At 37.6% G+C, this 21,737-nt stretch overlaps 1 protein-coding gene across 2 annotated transcripts; it reads left to right on the top strand.

Moving 5' to 3' along the window:
- Window positions 1-263: 263 nt before the first annotated feature.
- On the top strand, window positions 264-20,886 carry ZBTB11 (zinc finger and BTB domain containing 11). 2 transcript variants are annotated; one of them, XM_034412664.3, is made up of 11 exons: window positions 264-3,504; window positions 5,229-5,464; window positions 5,614-5,845; window positions 6,406-7,262; window positions 8,467-8,646; window positions 9,054-9,287; window positions 10,479-10,623; window positions 11,528-11,645; window positions 13,029-13,187; window positions 15,642-15,817; window positions 19,369-20,886. In XM_034412664.3, the coding sequence occupies exons 1-11, from the start codon at window positions 3,195-3,197 to the stop codon at window positions 19,878-19,880; spliced, it is 3,159 nt and encodes a 1,052-aa protein (XP_034268555.2). In that variant the 5' UTR covers window positions 264-3,194; the 3' UTR covers window positions 19,881-20,886. The 2 variants fall into 2 exon arrangements, with proteins under 2 accessions (XP_034268555.2, XP_034268563.2); XM_034412672.3 differs by lacking the exon at window positions 264-3,504 and adding an exon at window positions 3,728-5,115.
- Window positions 20,887-21,737: the final 851 nt, after the last annotated feature.

The raw sequence follows: 21,737 nt of genomic DNA, 5'->3' as shown, positions 1-21,737 counted from the left end.
TTGCACAGCCATAACTATTTCTGGTGAAGCATTGCAATTAAATTTTCTACCATTAAGGACTTGTGACCACTTCTCTCTCTCTGCATGGAGATAGAATAATGGCAAAACTGCTCTGCCAGTTGTTTTTCAATGTAAGGGAAAATCTATGATTTTGAAATTCCTATTGAAGTCTTAGAATTGGATGGAAAACACTGGGTTTTTTAAAAAAATAATTCAATATACTTTTATGATCAAGAGATACTGATGAATCAAAATAGTCATTTTAAAGCAATTTTATTTATAATTTCAGAATTTACAAGATATTTGTTGTGAATTCAGCAACTAGATTTATAAATTTGAAAAGACTATAGATCCTTAATAATAATTTTTTAAAACTCCCTTTTTGCAACCCTGTAGTCCCTATTCAGGGCAACACGATGGAGCTGCCCGTGTACTAGCCAGATACTCATGCTGACACCTACATGGAGTTTGCAGCAGATATTTTTTCCTACCTAGGATTGAACTCAACCTTTCAAGTGGAAACCAAGCATCTTCCCCACTATGTCACACTACCGCTCTATATTACAGATCCTTAATATAGCCTTAAAATATTGAATGTAATTTAGTCAACTGTATATTTTCACACTGTTAAGATTGCATTTTTTCCTAAACAATGCATAATGTAACCCTATACATACCAAAGTAGAATGAGAAATTTATATTACACCAACCAAGTTACTGATAATCTTTGTTTACAATATGAATAATATTTTACGCTGTTTAGATTTAAGAATATTTAGTCTGGTAGTGTTCGTTCTTGTTATTTAGGCTGATAAAGCCATTTTATGGGATGTTAATGGCAAAGTAACGATGCAGAAATACTATTGAAAACATTTTTAGTATAGCCTAAAGTTAAACAATTTTTATACTTCCAATTACAAAATCTCTTCCAGAGATGCTTACATATTCAAAAAATAATTTTGTATATTTTAGGCTATAGCATTCAGAGTGTCACTGCAATGTAAACTATTGTAACTTAATAGTGATATCTGTGAACTTGGCTCAGACCTACAGTATTCTGATAATTGGGTCAAATTTGTGTACTGCAACATGCCAGTTTTACAAAGGCAAAATGCACTAGGGAGAGAATACAGAAAAATTATGAACAACTACTGGTGCAAGGCGACTTTCATCATTTATCAGCTGGAAGATTCAAATCCAGGAAACTCCGTCACTTGCACAACATCTGCCTAGCAACTCATTGTCTGTAGAGATTCTCAGTCATCTGGGTCATCATCCCAAAGGTGCTTTTTCAGGAGGCAAATGGACTTTGTTTTTTCTCTGAAGAAGTTTTGTTTCTCATTCAAGAAGCTTCGTCAGCTCTTGACTCCCCACCATCCTGTCAGAGCATCTTGGATGAGAAGCGAAACGTCTTCCAAGAAAATATCCAGTTGCCTCCTGAAAATGGGACAACTTGAATATTCTCAGTAGAAAACCATTGAGTCTCTGAATGCCCAGACATAGGAAGACATAAATGACCCTACAAAAAAGGTGCCAGGATTTGAACTACCAGGTCAGCAGTGGACAATCCTGAATAGCCTTGGTAGTATAGTGGTCTAAAGCACCCTGTTATTAAGACCAGCTGCCTGCAATTACTGCTGGTTCGAATCTCTCCAAGGCTCAAGGTTGACTCAGCCTTCCATCCTTTCTAAGGTAGGTAAATTGACCCAGTTGTGGGGGCAATAAGCTGACTTTGTATAAATATACAAAAGGATGAAGGCTATTGCTTAACACATTGTAAGCCGCCCTGAGTCTCCGGAGAAGGGCGGCATATAAATTAAATTTTAAAAAAAATAGGACTCGCATCTCACACGGCATCTGCATGGGACTCTAAAAATGGGGCATAGTATCTTCGGTGAATACAGTACCAGGTCAAACTGGATCACATTGTGACTGGCTATAAACTGAGGGCATATACCAGTCCAGTATCTGGTTATTGTTTTTTATGTACACGATGTTGCACTTCAATGAAGTGACATTGGTATTTGAACATACACCTTTTTAACATTGATATTTTATTGTGTTTTATAAATCTAGGTGAAATGCCATGTGCTAAATGTGCGGTAAACATGATCACCTGGGAATTCTGAAACCAAGTTTGCTGACTAGTCCTTATCTGGGGAAAAAAACCTAAAATAACTGCTTATATACGATGAATTAATTACATTTTATTTGCAAGCTGGGTATGCTACATATTATTCAAACGAACAATTGAGAAAGAAAAATAATTTAAAAAGATAGGAATCCTTTTTGCAAACCGCTTGGAGATTAGAAAGTTTTGACCGCGTTTTCCGGTAATTATTTTTCGGCTTCTGTAGAAACTGAAGAAACAAATCGAATAAGATACTTTACAAAGTTAAGCTGTGAAGCTTGCAAATTAAAGACACTTTCATATTCTCATGGAAGCGCTTTAAGAATAATTACGGGCAGACCAGTTCAGCCAAGCCGGCGATTTGCAGACTGGTTACTTCAATACAAGAAAGGAACTACATTTCTTGAATGCAATTTAAATTATTTTGCCTGTATTACATGTAATTAACCGTCTCCCACTCCTGCCGACCTCTCTGCCTGTATTAAAACAGCAAACCATCTTCAACGGCCCTGGCAACGCTTGCCCGATTCCGGCATGGCGACGCTCCTCAAAGCGCTTCCCCTTCCCTCCGCTCGAAGGGCTAGGCGAGATCTTCCCAGACCTCACTTCCGCTTGTGCAGCAGCCATTTTGTCTTTCCGTTGATCCGGCTGCCCGAGCTTCTTCCTCCCACCCGTCGCCGAGGACCGCGAAACTCCAGTTCCACCTCCTGGGGCCCGATTCCTTCTGGACCCGATGCTTCGGGTTTTTCTTTATTTTAACCCTTCCCGTAATTCCCCCTTCCCCCTTGCTTTCCCCTTCGCTCGCTCCGAGTGGTCTCCTTTCTAACACCTGTGACAGGAGACACCACCCACCCACCCATCCACCCGCGACGCCTGCTTCTCTTCTTCGGAGAGTTCCCTCGCGTCTCCTCCGCTGGGGACCCGGGGGCTCAACCCCACCCCACCCCATCCCCGAAACAGAGCTGGACCCGCATCGGACTCTCTCCTTCCAGCGGCTGAAGTGCCCCCCCTCCTCCGCTGACGAGGGGGCGTCCGCCGGCCGCCGCTCGCCTGCCCGCCCGCCATGTCGAACGAGGAGAGCTACTTGGCCATCCTGCGTTACTTGACCAACGAGCGCGAGCCTTACGCGCCGGGCACCGAAGGCAACGTCAAGCGCAAGATCCGCAAGGCCGCCGCCTGCTATGTGGTGCGCGGCGGGACCCTTTACTACCAGCGCCGGCAACGGGACCAGCAGCGCTTCGCCGAGCTCGAAGTGGTGCTGCAGGCCGAGCGTCGCGCCCGCCTCATTCGGGCAGCCCACCTGGAAACTGACGGCTCCCACCGGACCCGCTTGCAGACTTGGCAGCGCCTCTCCAGGCGCTACTGGTGGCGAGGTGAGGCAAAGGCGCTGGGTGGGTGGGGATGGAGGGGAGGAGGAAGCGGCGGCGTGGGCTGGGGGGGCGTCCCTGCGTGACCGGTCTTGAACCAGCGGAGCGGGCGAGCCGAGCATGCCGGCTGGCTGACTGACTGTGTGTTCGGAGGTGCCTCGCAGCGGCGCGGTGACACGCGCGACTTCCTCGCCCCACCTCCGGTCTTGAGCGCCGCCTTCGTCAGACCGAGGCGCTCTCTTTCGAAGCTGCTCAACGCGGAGGCCAGGGAGTTGCGAGGCTCGTTGCCGAAGATGAGAATCTCCGTGGGAATGAGCTCCTGCTCGAAAAACGCCAGTTCAGCTCACCGGCTGCCTTCCCCTGGATCACTTAACCAAAGGCTAATCATTGTGAAATGAACCTCGTTGTCTGCATGATTCCGCATGTTGAACGCTCAGATAAAACATTTAGGGCTTCATTTGATCAACGGGTTAGGTCAGTGTTTCTCAACCTTGGTAGCTTGAAGATGGGTGGACTTCAACTTCCAGAATCCCCCAGCCAGCAGCGCTGGCTGGGGGATTCTGGGAGTTGAAGTCCACCCATCTTCAAGCTTCCAAGGTTGAGAAACACTGGGTTAGGTTAAAAGGCTTTTTTTTTGTTTTTGGATTATTGGTACATTTGATGGGCATGTCTACGGAGAGTTTCAGTCATCCAGGTCATGGTTGTGCCAAAGGTGCTTTTTCTTTTATGTACACTGAGATCGTATGCGCCAAGACAAATTCCCTGTGTGTCCAATCACGCTTGGCCAATAAAAAATTCTAATTCTAATTCAAGAGACAACTGGACTTAAAAAGAAGGCAAGTGACCCAACTGTCTTCAAGGAATATAAATCCTTCCATTTCCCACCATCCAGTCAGAGCTGAAGAAGCTTCTTGGATAAGAAGCTCCACATCTTCCAAAAAAAAAAAAAAAATCCACCAAGAAAGTCCAGTTGCCTCTTGAAAAAGTACCTTTGGTTTTGATGTGCATTGACTCTTCAGTGACTGCCATTGTTAAAGTTCCTTTTGAGCCTTTTGAGCTCATATGTTGAGACGATGTGAACTGTAATCCCCAAATGAAGAGCAATGATTTAAAAAACAAAACTTTTTTTATAAAATAAGGGTTTTCTAAATTTTAAGCACATTTTCTTTTTGTAATACAAAATGCAAGGCAGACGTGCAGCTTCAAATCTGATATAGCACTAATCAAGAAGACTCCTAATTTACATAAATTAGCTTACTATATAGACACAAGGAAGCTGGGTATTTTCTGTAAATTATCAGATATGAGTTCTAATGAATCAGACTTTTTTGCATAATTATGGATTTCAGGGTAGAAAGTTTGTAGTAGCGATGTGAATAGCCAGAGCATTCTATATAGGCAGAACAAAAAATATGACTTGTAAAGAATCCTCTCTGCTTTGTTTCTCCATATGTTTTTGGTTCAATACTATCCCATAAGTATGGAAAATTTCATTTTGTACATTTTGTAGAAAGTATAGGTCTAAAATTGATGGAAGTCCTTACATGGCAGGAAGATTTGAAAATAAGCAAAAACATTGGCTCTGATTTAGTCTGTTTCCATGCAACCAAATAAAAGGTAAAGGATGAGTGTTTTCGAATAACTGCCCAATGTTGAAAAATTAATTTAAATATATCAATTTATGCATGAATAAAACAATACATACAAAAAGGTTTTGTGTTTTTTTTAAGGTATCCTGAAGCAAGTTAAAGATTATATTAAAGAATGTAGCAAATGCCAGGAAAAATTAGATCGTTCTAGATCACTGTCAGACCCTTCTGAAATGTTGGAAGAGCTAGGATTGGATGCAATTTCTCATGAAGATAGTAATGAAACAGATGATGAAATAAATAATTCCACATCACTGCCAGCAGCATCACCAAAACCAGTGAAAAAGAAACCAATAGCCAAGCATGAACTTGTATTTGTAAGTAAATGTTCTTGTATAATTAGTATGGAAATTTATTTTACATTTATACCATAAACAGTTTTCATACATAGCAGATTTAAGATGATACTTAATTTACTTTCGTTTGTTTTAATTGTAACAATATGGACTGTCTTTTTTGATGCCAGGTCGACAGTAAAGGCCTTGTGAAACAATCTTCTCCAAAACATTCTCAATCAGTTTTGAATCAGTTGAACCAACAGCGACTTTCTAGTCAGTTCTGTGATGTTACCTTGCTTATTGAGGGAGAAGTGTACAAAGCACATAAATCTATTTTGGCAGCCAACAGTGAATACTTCAGAGAACTTTTTATTGAAAAGGGAGCTGTTTCCAGCCATGAAGCAGTAGTAGATCTTTCAGGTAATGTATCATATCAATGAGTTTATTAAATATGAGGATTTTAAAAAGACAATTCAATAAACTATATAAAATATATAAAGAAATGCTGCCAAGTTTTCCTAAAGAAAAGATGCTTGGATTTTTTGTTTATTTGTTGTGCTTTTTATTTAATTTGATAGAAGTAATTTGGACAGTGTCCACTGATTTATTTATTTAGTAAATTTATGGCCTATCTTTCCGAATAAAAAGGGACCTATTCTACAATAGTGTATCTATTAATATACCCACATTTAAGTATAACTAAAATGATTTTTATATAGTAATGTTAAATACAGAATTATATCATAGCAGTTTATGACATTAGTGAAAAGCACTGAAGCAAATGTTTACCTAAAACAGAGATAAGCAATGAATGCATTTCTATGTAGAGAATTCCTGAGATGTGTGACAGCTATTGAAAAGAGACCCTGTCCTTAGTTTTCATCAGACTGGCAGACTTCTGTTTTTATAAAATAAATGGTGAGGGTCTATTCTTTCATCAAATCTTTCTAATTTTGTTTGTTTTGTGTGTGTATGTGCAGGATTTCGGAAGGCCAGTTTCCTCCCTTTGCTAGAATTTGCTTATACTTCAGAATTAGTTTTTGATTTTTGTAACATGGCAGCTGTAGCTGAGCTAGCTCAGCATCTTCTCATGACAGAAGTCTTGGAAATCTGTGAAAATGTACACAAACAGATGGAAGATAAACAAATCACCGTATACCAGAAAGGAGATGTCCAAGTAGTAGAGGTAGCTCAAACTACTTCAGAGCAGAATGAAAACGAAGCCACCGATAATCCTGTTGCCAGCACTGAGCAAGCAATATCTACTGAAGATCCAGTAGCAACAGTGAATGGAACATCTTCAAATACCGAGGCAGAAGAGATGACTGTGTCTGAAACTGCATTGCAAATTGTTTCAGAGCCTCCTGCGAAGAATCCTCCTGAGCTCCCGGTGCATACTCCTGCTTTGGAAACAACAGAAAATGAAGAGAAAGCCCCAGTAATGGAATGTTCCACAAATCAAACTATAACACTGGTGCAAACTGAGCCTTCAGTAGCAGAGCAAGTTATTATTAGTACTCAGGCTGAAAATGAGGCTGATCAAAATACAAATGGAGATCCAAATGTGAACAGTGAACTTAATGTGAGCAGTGAAGCAAATGCAGAAGTTGCTGCTGAGGATTCCCAGGAAGGGCTTAAGCGAAAACGTGGTCGGCCTTGTAAAATGCAGGACAGTCCACAATCACAATCGGAGGCCACAGCTCTTAGTCAAGATGATACTTATAAAAGCAAGCTTCGCCAGCGATCTGTTAGTGAGGGTGGCTATATTCGACTGCACAAAGGTACTGAGAAAAAACTACAGAACAGAAAGCCAGGCCCCAAATCAGCTATCCAGCAGGTATAAGTATGCTAAAAATCTGTTTTTTAAAAGAATTGTGTGAGGGTGGACAGGACTATCTATAAAGACTATCTATTGAAGTTGTAAGACTTTACAAATACATTTTTTTCCTTCTGGCAAGCCCAGAAAGTGATATTATACTTAGACTTTAAAGAACCTTAAAACCATATATACTGTATATCAGCTGTACAACAGAAAGATTTTAATTTTCCTGTTGACAATTACAATAACAATTATATGTAGACAAATTGATTGAAGTAGGGACAGATGTTACCTCAAGAGAGGTAGCTGTATGATATTGTTAATTAAACCTGTGTGCCACCCAATTCTCAATAACTATTGACAGCTGACAACAATCAAAAGAAAAAATGGCAAGTGGGACAAATAAGTTAGAATGAAGCAAGAGATCTCAGTCTCCTTCACCAAAGATCTGAGTAAAGGACTAGGTCCTCACTGCTCTTCTAAGAAACATCAGAGTTGGGGCCATCTGGATCTTGGTAGAGGAGACCTCATTTCAGAGAGCAGGTGTTCCCACAGAAAAAGCATGTCTCGGGTCTTGATAGGTGACATGATTTAATCAAAGGAACGCAGAGCCCACCAATCTTGTAAGATCAACTTGGTTGGGCAGATAGTATGACAGAGAGGTTTATTTACTTCAAAAATGCTTAAGAATTCAATGCTGTATGTGTTAGGGGCATATACAAAAAATGTGTATACAGATTATATTCTTTCAAACAACTTTTTTATATTCCATCAAATACAGATACAAATTTTTAAATGCATTTCAAATTTTATTGAGATTGATTGAATATTTTTGTTTCCTATCCCTTAGATAGAACTAATAATATTTACCGTTTATGAGATTATGCTGTATGTCAATAGTAAGAGGCATGATTTGGCTAAACTGATGGACTGGGAAGCTAAATATGACTGAGTGGAATTTGGATGGGAGATTTTCAGGAAAGATCAGAGCCATGAGTTACATTGCACTATTTTTTAAAATATGACTTGAAAATAATGGCAACTAACTTCTATATTGTTAAAATACCAACATGGTTATGTTCATTAAGTCACTAGGAGTTAACTCAAAAAAGATTGGCTTTTCTGGTCATGTATGTTGTTTCTCTGCAGGTAATATGTTTGAGTTGTTGGTTCTCTTTTCTGTATAACTAATATTAATGTTAAATATCAATTTTTTAATCAGGTTGCTATGAAGCTAGTGCAAAGAGGCAAGAAGATGAAGCAACCCAAAAGAGAGATTATAGAACACAGTGAGGCAGAAGCTCAACACAAATGCAGTGAATGTGGGATGATTTTCCAGAGACGTTATGCTCTTATAATGCACACATTGAAGCATGAGAGGACGAAAAATTATAAATGCCCAGTAAGCACTTGGTAAAATGTATTATGAGTAAAGATTCTTATGATAGTGTTAAGATATTCTTTGAATGCCAAGTTTAACCTGATAATAGTTCTTGAACATACACTTCAGTCCTTATTTTATAATGATCAAGATCCATGGTTTGAAGCATTACATTGCAAGTGGGTGGCCATTTCCAAGTCTGGGAAATGTAAATAGAGTTGATTAGACATATCTGGCTAATCAACATTTGATTTTCCCAGAGCGGAAAGTACATCTTTTATCTTTCAATTGAAACATATACATTATAGTTTCAGTTGTATGTGAATACACACACACACACACACACACACACACACACACACACCATCCCTATATCCCTATTTTTTAAATAAAATTTCTCACAAGAAGTCAAATATTTGTTTCCTTAGCTATGCAAAAAAGAGTTCCAGTATGGTGCTTCACTGCGAGCTCACCTTGTTCGTCACACCCAAAAAAATGAAGTGACTGTTGCAACTGCTAATATAGAAGAAAGTGGTGCTGCCACGAAGGGAAGAACTAAGCGAGAATTTATCTGTGATATATGTGGAAGAAGTTTGCCTAAACTCTATTCTTTGCGAATCCATATGTTGAAACATACAGGTGTAAAGCCACATGCATGTAAGGTAAAAAAAAACCTGTTTCCTTCACTTCAATGTTAATGCACTTTCTCTGGTAGAAAGTAAGTTTTGGAATTCTTTTCCTTCGAGGTCCAATTTGTTTCCTCCTGAATTTTAGGAAAGCAGTTAACATCTGTTGTTTCATCTAGTGCAAGTAGAGGGCATACTGTGATAAATGTTTGACATTGACAAGTGCATGATTTTGCATATTTCTGGATAGTTCTACTATTGTAAATGCTGTTTATATTGTAAGTGAGCTTATTTATTTTCGAGATGGTTGTTTTCAATCTATGGAATTATTTTGATTGTTAGTCTCCCAGACTCTTCAGGTATGGAAAACATTGTCAAATCATAGCAATCATAGATAGATTTTTTTCCCCATTGCAGTCTGTCCCTAACCTGGTCCTTTAGGTCTTCCAACAGTGCACTTATTACCGCTACAACTACCTTGCTGATCCTCTCCTTTCCTTTCGTTCCATATTTCCCAGCATCAGAGTATTTTCAAAGCACTATGTCAGGGGTCTCCAACCTTGGCAACTTTTAAGACTTGTGGACTTCAACTCCCAGAATTTCTCAGCCAGCTTTGAAGTCCACAAGTCTTAAAGTTGCCAAGGTTGGAGACCTCTGCACTAAGTCTTTGCATAATGCATCTGAAGTAAGACATTTATTTAGTTATTTATTTAGTTATTTGATTTATAAGATTGCCCAAATCAAACTGCATGTCTGGATGGTCAACAACAACAAAAAATATTTTAAAGAAGGATAATTTGTCTCTCAAGTGAGAACTCTGGGTTGATTAGTTCAGCAATCCATTTATTTGTTTTCTTGGCTGTGCATGGTATTCTCATGAGTTTTCTCCAATACCAAAGTTCCAAAGAGTTGATACTCTTTCTATCCAACTTCTTTGAATCCCACTACCATTGCCTTCTGCACAGTTTGAATGATGTCTTTGCTATTATAAGTACAATGATCTGTGTTTTTGATGTCTTTACTGTCCCTGAATAGTTGTATGGATTTTGTGCAATTCAGATCTCACAGTCCTAATCTAATTTTCCAAAGAATGCTAGCCCTAGGAAAAAATGTCAAGTACTTATGGATCATGCAGTATAAGCAGATTCAGTGAAACTTTCTTCATCTTAGTGTATTGCTGTTCACCTTGAAAGACAATATTATTTTTGTGATGTCGTTATTTAATAGATTTGTGGAAAGTCATTTACCTACAAACATGGTTTAAAGATGCACCTTGTGTTGCATGAGGCACAAAAGCAGTTTAAGTGTGAATTGTGTGACAAGTCCTTTGTCACAAAAAGAAGCCTTCAGGAGCATGTAAGCATTCACACAGGTAAATGACACACATTATTAATTAATGCCAGAAATAAAATAATGTAAAAAGGACTATAATGTCACTTCTCAATCTAATGGGTTTCCTCTTTCACTTTATTTCTATAATTTTATACATCCAAAAAACTCCTACACAAAGTTGGTTCTGTGTAGTAAACATGCTTTAAACATCAGTCTGGCCAAAATGCCAATCAATGGGAATTTATATGGGTGGTTTTTTAAGACTAGAAACCAGCTATATTTAACAACCAGTGATATCAAGCCTGTTAACTGAGTAAATTAAATGTAGTCTCTAACTGTGACAGTTCACCTCATTGATTGCCAGGGTTGAGTCAGCTGGACTGGCTGGCTTCTTCCCTTGCTATTTCCAGGACTGAATGCTCAGTGGGGTTGGGCAACAATCTGTATGGGACCAGTATTTCATTATTCATTCTGAGGTTGTAGAGACTGTGTTACCTGTTGAAACCTCCAAACAAGCTCAAAAAGAATGTATCGAAGTATAGAGCCAGTTTTCAGGAATGTATAAAACATGTATGCTTAACTACAGCCACATTTTTAAGTATAAGTGACTTCAATAAAGAAAGTGAAGCATTCTACACATCTTTGGGCAGAGTCTTTGAAGTCAGCTTTTTTATGCTCTATATTTGAGTGAGAAGATTAAGATGTGTCGGGGGGGGAGGTAATATGAGAAAGGGGAGTTGGATTATTTATTTGAGTTTTAGAAAGTTTGTGTGTTAAGATAATTAATAGAATGTGAATATTTTGTTTCCTATCAATAATCAGGGGACAGTTACTTCTCTTTTTGCCAGATTGTCATCAGATGTCAGCTCTAGGAGCCTTTGGAAGTTGCATGTGATCTGTAGTATGTCCAGCTATATATCACAGATACTTTTTATCATTTTCAGGAGAATCAAAATACTTCTGTTCACACTGTGGAAAATCTTTTCATAGAGCTTCAGGACTTAGTAAACACTTAAAGAAACATCAGCCCAAACCTGAAATCCGTGGCTATCAGTGTAACCAGTAAGTATAATTAAGATTTTAAAAGGTTTGAAAGTAGTTTGGCTAATCTTGGTAGGTAATAAGTGATTATCCATCTTATTCTTGGTGAAAGCCAAAATTGCTTAATTGATTGATTTTATTCATTCTTAAAAAAACATTTAAAACATACAAAAGCTTGATTAAGTTAAAAGTTAACTTAATCAAAGAACAAATTTACATATACATATACAATAAACGACTTCAACTACTAACTAATTTCTATTATTATATATACATACATACAAACCTACAGTGACATATTTCATTTTCTATCTATCTGACAGTGCATTTTTTAAATTATGTTAATTTCCTTTAAATTTCATCTCAACTTAATTGATTGAATTATTATAAAATTTTTAAGAACTTTGAAAAAATTTGTAATAGGCAGTCTTTAGATTAGAATTGTAATACCATTTTTATTAGGTATTTTTAGAGTATGACTTAAGCTATTATATTGTAGCATTGTTCACGGTTCCAGATAGCCATGATCTAAATCTTTCTCTTCAGCATTATTAGGTTGTTTTGGCTGGAATTTTTGCCCCTTAAAAACATTTCAAACATTCTAATTCTAATTTCTTTATTCTTTATTCTTCTCCTTATTGTTTTCTTATAACAGGAGCTCAGCTTTAGTCTTTTCAGCAGTCTCCATAACGGAATTCCCTAAAGGGAATTCTCCTGTTCAGGATTTCAGCCAACCATATTTGTATTATATAAGTAGTTTCAAGTATAGTATTTTGCTCTCATTCCATATTGACACTAAACATTGTATAGCTTTCAGGTAAATTCAGTGCTCAGTGAGCTAGAAATCTTTTTATCTGAATGAGTGGGTTCTCCATTAGATTTCTTTAATTTTTTTAATTCCTTATTCCTTAGTGTCTTTGAACTTACCAATGCTCTTTGTTTTAGTACCTCTTGGGTTCCTTAATATAATAATAATTCAACTAATAATTACATATTTGCTTATTTTCACTTATTGCTCTTGCTTGTTAAAATTGTATGAATCTTATTTTTCCATTGAATAGTGCATGGAAATAGTTTATTCCAAAGAAAACAAATTGGAACCATTTTTTTAGATGTTATTTATTCCAGAGTAAAGTAGCAATATTGGCTGTAGAATAGTTTTGTAAACAATTCTGGAAAGTTAACTACTTTAGAATCATTCCTTTTTTCATAATCTGATAGATAATTAACTATTTTGTAGCACAGGCAAATTGTTTCATATTTTTATAGGGATTGTTTTCAAATATGAAATAATAGTATTAATGCATGTATACACATGGCTGCACTGTGGTAACATTTTTCTCTCTTCTTTACTAAGGACTATATACATGTACTCTATATTATTCATCACAAATCTAATTTCAGGTGTGAGAAAAGTTTCTATGAACCCCGGGATCTCCGCCAGCATATGAACAAACATCTTGGAGTGAAACCTTTTCAATGTCAATTTTGTGGGAAATGCTATAGTTGGAAGAAAGATTGGTATTCTCATGTAAAATCACATTCTGTTACTGATCCATACAGGTAAACAAAGCTGGGTACTCTTGGCTGCAAATACTTAGATTTAAATGACAACTTTATGTAACCTGTAATTTTGCTCATGTGATGGGATAACTTTTAAATGCAAAAAACATCATACCCAATGAAATTACTGAAAAAGCTCATTTTATTTTGCCTCAATATTTTGTTTTGATTTTTTTATTTAGGCAATCTATTTACCAATTTATTCAATTTCAGCAAACTCTGCCAAAACTGTATAAATCTGATTATATCCATCAATCTGTTTGTAGATTTAGACTTTCAGTATTTAGCTTTTGAATTATTAAGAACTCTTGGTAAGGCAGAACTCTTTGCAAATCAGAAAATTAAAAAGATGATGTATTGTAAGTGGATGATGAGCTATGAGATTACATAAGAATTTCACAAGACTCTAGTTCTAGTATTTCACTTTTGCTAGCAGGTTGGAGAGCTATTTTGAACTACATCAGCTTTCCTATATACTGTATCACTCCACTAGTTATCATTACTTATATTTAAAACGTTTTTGACTAAAACATTTTTTTAGTAAAGTTAATTATCATGGAATATAAGAAAAGGTTTTCCTTGAGGTTTTTCCACAGTTTGGAAAATAGTAAAATATTCTTATTTATGCTCCAGTTGACTTTCAAAATGATTTAGATTTATTTTTCCATAAAATCCAATATTAGGGTCACAAGGTGAGCAGGGTGTTGGACTAGATCTCTAAGGTCTCTTCCAATTCTGTTATTCTACTAATATTTCATAATGTATTCAAACCAGATACCAATGAAAGAATAAAAATGTAAAAGAAATTTTTCTCTTACTTTAACATTGTAAGCCACCTGATTAATTGGAGTTAGATAACCTCTAACGCTAATAAAATCAATCAATACATAGTTCTTGGAATTTAGGAAATCAATAATACATTATTTATTCTTATTAGTGACTAGTGACAATGTCACCTTGACCTTTTGTAGCAAAAAAGAAAAACAGTTGATATGGCAAACTTTTATTTACAGTTGCAGATAGTAAACTGAAAAAATAATGGCTTGAACAAAGCAGTCTAATCAGTAGTTGAGGTATCAAATGTATTTAGTGTTTTGATTTCAACTATTCTTTTAAAATTGCTCCTGTAACAAAGTAGAAGTTCCTTCCTACTGTGTTTTCCCGAAAATATGACCTACTCAGAAAATAAGTCCTAGCTTGATTTTTACACATGTGCCCAATAAAAGCCTTTCCCCAAAATAAGACCTAATTAAGACACCGCCCATTCCAGGGTGCACAGGTAAAAATTAAGGTAGGGTGGGGATGGGGGTGGAGCTGCCCTACTAACTTACCTTCAGACACTTGCAGCCAGGCCTTGCACACCTTGGGCCATTTATTCTGCAGCCAGCAAGGCTTTCCTGAAGGCCTCTGTAGCTGATAACAGAGCTCCGGATTGATCTGGAGCTCTGTTACTGACTGCAGATGCCTTCAGGAAAGCCTTGCTGGCCTTGCCAGACCAAGAAATTCCTGAAGGCCTCTGATAGCGAAAAAGAGGCCGAGGGTGACATGCGAAGTGTGGTGAGTCAGTGGAAGACATCTCCCCCCACCCCTCCTGAAGAAAAAAAAAAAAGACCTGGTGCCTTTTTTGGTGGCAAAAAAAATATATGACAGTGTCTTATTTTCGGGGAAACACGGTATATCGGCTTCAATCTCCTTTACGTAAGAAAACATTCTCTAAAACTTTTCTGTTTAATTTATGTAACTGAAAAATGCAGTCTGTGCTCATCCAATTTTCAAGGCGCTTGCTTTCAAGGATCAAGAGAAAGATGCATCTTGTGGAGTGAGAATATGATATCAATGGAAGTTTTGCAGTGTTATTTGGGCACAAAAAGTTCCTGGTCAACAAAAATACATAGAGTTATTGCTAGTTTGCAAATGAGGAAAAAAGCAAGATGGTGCTGAAAAAGTAGGGTTTTTTTTTTAATGAACTCTGCATGACTTGCATAAAATTTAGGGTTATAGTCAGCCCGCTCCCTTATCTTTTCCAGACTTCAATTGGAAACTATTTGCCATTGGAACTGAGAAAAGAAATCATAAAAAAGGGTGTTCCTGAATCAAACATTATTGCTGAGACAAGATGAAACTATATTGTTGTATATCTGAGCAGGAATTCTGTTTTGCTTTATTTAAAGCACACCATCTAATACTGCACCCTTAATTATTGTATTTGTATATTGTTATAGAGTTTTTTTAAAACTATCATTGATAGGTATATAAAGAGCCCCATTGTCTCTCTGAGCTTTCTAGAAAATACTAGCTTTTTAATACTAGTTCTCCACTTTCACGTGTCCTTACTTTCAGAAATGGTAAGCACTTTAACATTTTTTTATTACAATAGTCTATTCAAATACTAAATTAGCATTTAAAAGGTATGTTTTTTGTACTTTATCAAGCTGTTATTTTCTTTGTGTTTAGATGCAATGTATGTGGCAAAGAGTTCTATGAAAAAGCTTTGTACAGGAGGCATGTTAAAAAAGCCACTCATGGAAAGAAAGGAAGAGCAAAACAAAATTTGGAGCGTGTTTGTGAACATTGTGGGAGAAAATTCACCCAGCTTCGGGAGTACAGAAGACATATGAACAACCATGAAGGTAAATGAAACAAGTCTGATTTTAAAAAACAGCACCTTTCTAAAGATATTCAAGATAAGATATTTATTACAATCAGGGACCAGCTGTAAATCAAAGAGTGAGACAGCAAATAAGAATCACAATTAAACTCAATGAAACTAGCGGTAAAGAAGTGATTGTTTTACAAAAATAAAACAAAACTTAAGTTTAAGTTTATTAAATTTCTATACCGCCCTTCTCCCGAGGGACTCAGGGCGGTGTACAGCCATATTAAAACACATGAATTTATAAAATTTAAAACCAATTAAAATCAGATATATGAAATTTGGCCATCAATTTAAAACACACATACACCCATTTAAAATTCATATTAGGACAGTCCGGCTTGCTGAAACAGAAGGGTCTTAAGGGCACGGCAAAAAGTGCGCAGGTCGGGGCTAAGACGAAGCTCTAGGGGCAGCTCATTCCAAAGGGCTGGTGCCCCCACAGAGAAGGCTCTCTCCCTGGGTGTCGCCAGTTGGCATTGTTTGCCGACACTAAAAACAAACACTAAAAACAAAACTTAGCCTCATTAAGAGAAATAAGAGCATATTAGTTAGATCAGGGGTGTCAAACTCATGGCCCAAGGGCCAGATCCGGCCTGCGGGGTGCTTAGATCTGGTACGGGGGCCGCCCTGGAAACAGCAAAGGACCGGCCCGCAGTGCCTCTGCCAGCAAAAACAGAGCTTAGGAGGTCTAGGTCCTCCTGAGCTCCATTTTCGCTGGCAGAGGGTTGCAGGAGGCCGTCGCAGCTGAAAACGGAGCTCAGGAGCCCATTTTCTCTGACAGAGCGCTTAGGCCATCACAGGCCCTCAACACGAGTGACACTGATCTGGCCATGCCCACCCTGGCCACGCCCACTCCAGCCCCCCCCTCCCCCAATGTCAAACACAACCCTGATGCAGCCCTCAATAAAATCAACTTTGACACCCCTGGGTTAGATAATACTAGTAGCAATTGTAAGTAAAAGGGATCTGTGTGGTCTTCAAATCTGAGTAGAGGGGTATTATTAACTTAAACTGGATATCTTTGTAATAGAAACAGTATAAAAGTCATGGGTTAGTGTTTCAAGGACCACTTCACCGCAGGGACAAAGCCTTTCTTCAAATGTGATGTCCTGTAGTTTCCCCCTGGATACAGCTGTTGGGAGATCACTAAATCTTGCCAGGGACAGGGTGCTTCTGAAATTGGGAGCAGTTATTTAGCTTGAAAAAGCCAAGTGAGTGCCCCAAAACATGTCTCTGAGTATGGCAGCCAGATCTTATTAGGCTTCCATATCCTTGATGTGCAGTTTAGAAGCTGCCTCTGCATGTTCATATCCCATCATTGGTATTACCACAGCATTTCTGTTTCTCATGCAATGGCCTACCTCAAGATGAAACAATGTCATCACTTAAAATAAGAACTATTAAGCCCACAAGGGAAAAAAAGTGACTTTAACCAATAAGAGAAGGTGGATTCCAAAAGTAACTTTTGGGTTTCATTATACCAGTCTTATGGAATAAAACCATATTAGGAATATATGGGAACATGTCATGTGTTCCTTAAAATTTTGAATTACACCTTTCCTAAAGGAGTGAATGACATTCACAAAACTGTTATTTAATTTTAAACTTAGAAGGTTTTAAAGTTGATAAGAAAAAGCTGATGCACCTAACTTTATATGAAACCTGAATTGTCCCAACCTGTTAAGTCATCCAAGGAGAAATGCTCAGTTCTCCACTTTTAGGAAGTGAGGGGAGCTGAAGGCAAGAACTGCTGCTCTGCAGTGGCAATTCTCTGGAATCGCCCCCTTGTAAAAATCAAATTGCCACTTCTTTTCTGTGCCAGCCAACAGGATAGCAAGCTGATGCTTTCTAGTCCAGAAATATGCAAATTGGATAGAAATTTTTGGTGGAAAGAGTCCCTTTTCTCTATAGCTAAAGATGACAACTGTATTGTAGTCAAGGCTTGGCACAAGTTAAGACCACAATTCAATAAACAAACAATAAATCCAGGGGAAAAGATGAGAGACAAGGTGGGGTAGAATCCAGACCTCCAAACACAGCACGACAAGGTAAACATGGCAGAGCTGAGGCTTGAAAAGCTGTTTTCAGAATTTTCCTCACGGAGTTTAGCCAATAAATAAGTCATGTGGAGCCACCACACAGGCCCACAGCTGAGATACTGTACATTACCCAGTAGTCTCTGTTCTTCTGCCAGCCTCCTCCTTGGCCAGAATGAAGTCCTCTGTGTTTAAAGCATGCCTCTGCTTGGGACTGGGTGGGTGAACCTCGGAGCCTGAGAGGCTTGCCTTAGCCAGAATGGAGTTAATTGACTTCAACACTGCTGAAATTACACCCTCCGGAAAGCTATTATCTCTAGAAACCCCTGACTCTACTTCTTCTGTCTCTTCCCATTTCTAGTCCAGCAGGGTCATAACATCCTCCTTGTTGAATTCAAATGTGTTCCAACTACCTAGGTTCTTTAGTAATCTTTTTACTTTTAAAGTAATTGTTACTTTTTACTGCTACTTTCATTTGGCTTCCTTTATGGTTTATTTTATTTTGTTTTAAATTGTTTTCTGTACTCGAAGACTATGGATATGTTCATGTTTGAGGCGTCCTTGGTGTTCTCTGCGCTTGGTTGTTTTCTTGCAGATGTTTCATTACCCAAACTAGATAACATCATCAGTGCTAGTCTGAAGCATACTCATGTTTCCATCTCCTGTAAACCATTCAGAGTCAGTGGCAACACGATAGAAATGAATGTGAGACTCTTTTCTTCTGTTAGTCTTTGGTAGATTTGGTTTGTGTGCATCTATTTCTTTTTTAATTTCTCTCTAGTTATGTAATTTTTGCCATCTTTATTTTTTATTTTTGTTTGTTATGGTATTTTTCCATTTCAATATTTTTTTATTGGTTTTTATTTATTTCAAATGGTTTTAACTGGGATTAGGCAATATTTACATTTAATGATTAAATAATAAAGATGGCTATATAAGCATAGTTTGGCTTTAGGAAAGATGAGAGAGCTGAAACAGATAGGCTGTGTTTGCAGTTGCCCTATTGTTTTCTTTCACTTTTGTATGGAAAAATGGATGACAGATTCCCACAAATCCCATGATTTACTTAAATCAGAATCTGTGGAGAACTGAATCCAGTCCTAGCACTGTTTAATTTCTACATTTCTGATTGAAGGTAAAGATAATTAGCTAATTATAAATTATGTATCTGAACAGATTTTCTATTTGCAAGTTGATATTTTTTTTTTATCTGTCTAAAACTAGCTTTTTAAATTGTAATCACAGTAACATACAAATAGATGGGAAGGAATGCCATTTTTCTGTATTTTAACACTAAAAAATATTTATTAACCCTAAATATCCTGGGTTTATAGATGACCTGTCAAGATTTCTCTATGCAAAATGACTATATAAAGGCTTATATTATAATGAACTTACTGGCTGTGAGAAAATCTTATCTTAATCATTTTTATAGTAATTTTCACTTTTAAAGATTAGTAAATGCTTTCTTTCTGTTTCTGTTGAATAGGTGTTAAACCTTTTGAGTGTCTAACTTGTGGTGTTGCTTGGGCTGATGCACGTTCCTTAAAACGTCATGTAAGGTCACACACTGGAGAAAGACCTTATGTATGTCCAGTATGCAATGAAGCCTACATAGATGCCCGTACCTTAAGAAAGCACATGACTAAATTTCACCGGGATTATGTACCTTGTAAAATCATGCTGGAAAAGGACACTCTTCAGTTTCATAATCAGGGGACTCAAGTCGAACATGCCATCAGTATTTTAACATCGGATGCGCCAGAACAAGAAACAGAGGTCTGTACTGAAGAGATCGAGACTGTAGTAATTACTGAAGAAACACTTGACACTGTTGCAGCTACCGAAGAGTGTTCAACAGTTTCTACTCTTTCTGACCAAAGTATCATGCAAGTTGTCAATTATGTATTAGCACAACAACAAGGACAGAAAATAACAGAGGTTACAGAAGCTATTCAAACAGTAGAAGTAGAGGTACAGCATATTTCTGATCAAGACTGAATACAAATATTCATTAACGTAGTACCTTGGCGGAACAGCATGTAATTAACAAAATATTAACTGTCTGGCTGGACTTTTATAGTAATTTCAGGATCCTCTTCTGAGTTTTGTGAAAAAACATACATCTGTAATTTAAAAATAAATTCACCGGATAAGTAATGGACTTGCCCTAAGACTACTGCACCAGATGTAAATACTTAGTTAAAAAAACCTTTAAAATAAAATCATTTATGTGATGGTGATAGTTATAATGTAATTTTTGATGCAGCTATTTTTTTTTTGTTGTTGAACATTTAATATACCAAAGATTTGTGCCAATCATTTTCAGATTGTAGCTATATGAAGTTCAAGGAAGGATATGATCTATAAAAATTATGAATGTTATTAATGGAGATAACTATTGTGGTATAATATATTTACTTAGTCAAAATCTCTGCATAATTTCCTTTAAGTACAAAAACAGTCTGGATGGCATAAACTATCTTATAGAACAAACTTTCTGTAAGAACTATTTCAAGTCAGGCATTAAACCATAGGCAGTTATGGGACAAAAACTGGGCAGTTTCAGTCAAGCATGAAACATCCTGCATTTCCTGTTTTGCTTTATCTATTCTGAAAAATACTTCCAGGATTACATGTTTTGAGATTAGCTAAAGTATTTGTATATATCATGTATAAACTGATAAAAATTGGTTCAGTTTAGGATGAACTAAGTACAAATGCTATATATAAGAAAAATTGGATTGCTTTTAAATTTATTTCTGTTCACCGTAAAGGTCCTAAAGTTTTAGCTTTCGTACTGTCCTGATATTTATATAATATTCTGTCTTAAAATTTAAGTAATTATGTGAATTAAAGTTTGTGAAAAGCAAACCAAAAATTACCTATTATAATTAATATACAACTTTGCAAAATAATAATAGCAAACAGTAGTATTGTATGCAATATGTAATGTTTTTAATAATTCAGACCCACTTGCCAATAAAATAGCTTCATGAGCAAAAAAGGGATATGGGCAAGTCCATGTACTCCATGTACCCTTAAAAATATGTACAGGTAATCCTCAATTTACAACAGTTCATTTAATGACCAAAGTTATAATGGCACTGAAAAAAGTGACTTGACCATTTTCACACTTAACCATTGCAGCATTTCAGTTCTGGCCCAAGTCATACTGGCAAGGTAGAGAGGTTAAGTAGAGTCCATTTATTGCTCACTTATCACAGCATCAAAAGACCTACCAATGGTGCCAGTGAACCTCCACCCCAGCCCTCAGTTTTTCCTCAGTCTGAATTCCTTGGTTCCACAAACTAAGTCTTAGCTGACCCACAAGACAAGAGGGAAGTAACAGTACCCACAAGTACCAAGTCTCCCACACAAGCCCAGAGTTCCCAAAAATCAAAGCATGATCCAAAAGTCCGAAGTCAGGGAGCCAATTCCAAAGTCCACGAATGAAGCCCAAAGTTCAGAGCCAAGAAACGCGATCCAGGGTTCCAGAAAGCCAGGAAGGTGCACATCAAAGCAAACAGGTGTTCCTGACAAACAGACTTCCTCCAGCATCTGGTTCAATAATCTTTCCCCAGATGTTCGTTGGGAGAAGGGGTGGAGCTGCTTACTCGCCATCAGCCTCACTGGCCGCCTCTGTGCCTATTCTCACCCACAGATCAGGTGAGGGAGGCAGCTGTTCCTCATCAGAGGTGGTCTGGAGCCTGTTATCTGCGCTGACCCTCTGCAGCTGCTCCACTCCTGTAGATGGTTCTCCAGTTGGCCGTCACCACCCACTGCTAAGACAAACTTGGGACTGCCTCGTCCTCAGCCCCTGGCTTCTCCACTCATTTGGAGGGGACTGTGCCCTCC

Source organism: Pantherophis guttatus, chromosome 5 (genome assembly GCF_059756535.1).
Source record: "Pantherophis guttatus breed Tessera chromosome 5, ASM5975653v1, whole genome shotgun sequence".
NCBI lineage: Eukaryota > Metazoa > Chordata > Lepidosauria > Squamata > Colubridae > Pantherophis > Pantherophis guttatus.
Note: the sequence above shows the minus strand (reverse complement) of the source record. Positions and strands in the feature narration are given on the sequence as shown.

What these genes read in the sequence shown, in the direction of transcription:
- ZBTB11 (XM_034412664.3), top strand. Translation starts at nt 3,195, where the DNA reads ATGTCGAACGAGGAGAGCTACTTGGCCATCCTGCGTTACTTGACCAAC. An exon ending in AGCAGTAGTAGATCTTTCAG is followed by an intron (nt 5,846 to 6,405) that starts GTAATGTATCAT and finishes GTGTATGTGCAG; the next exon opens with GATTTCGGAAGGCCAGTTTC. An exon ending in TAAAGCCACATGCATGTAAG is followed by an intron (nt 9,288 to 10,478) that starts GTAAAAAAAAAC and finishes GTTATTTAATAG; the next exon opens with ATTTGTGGAAAGTCATTTAC.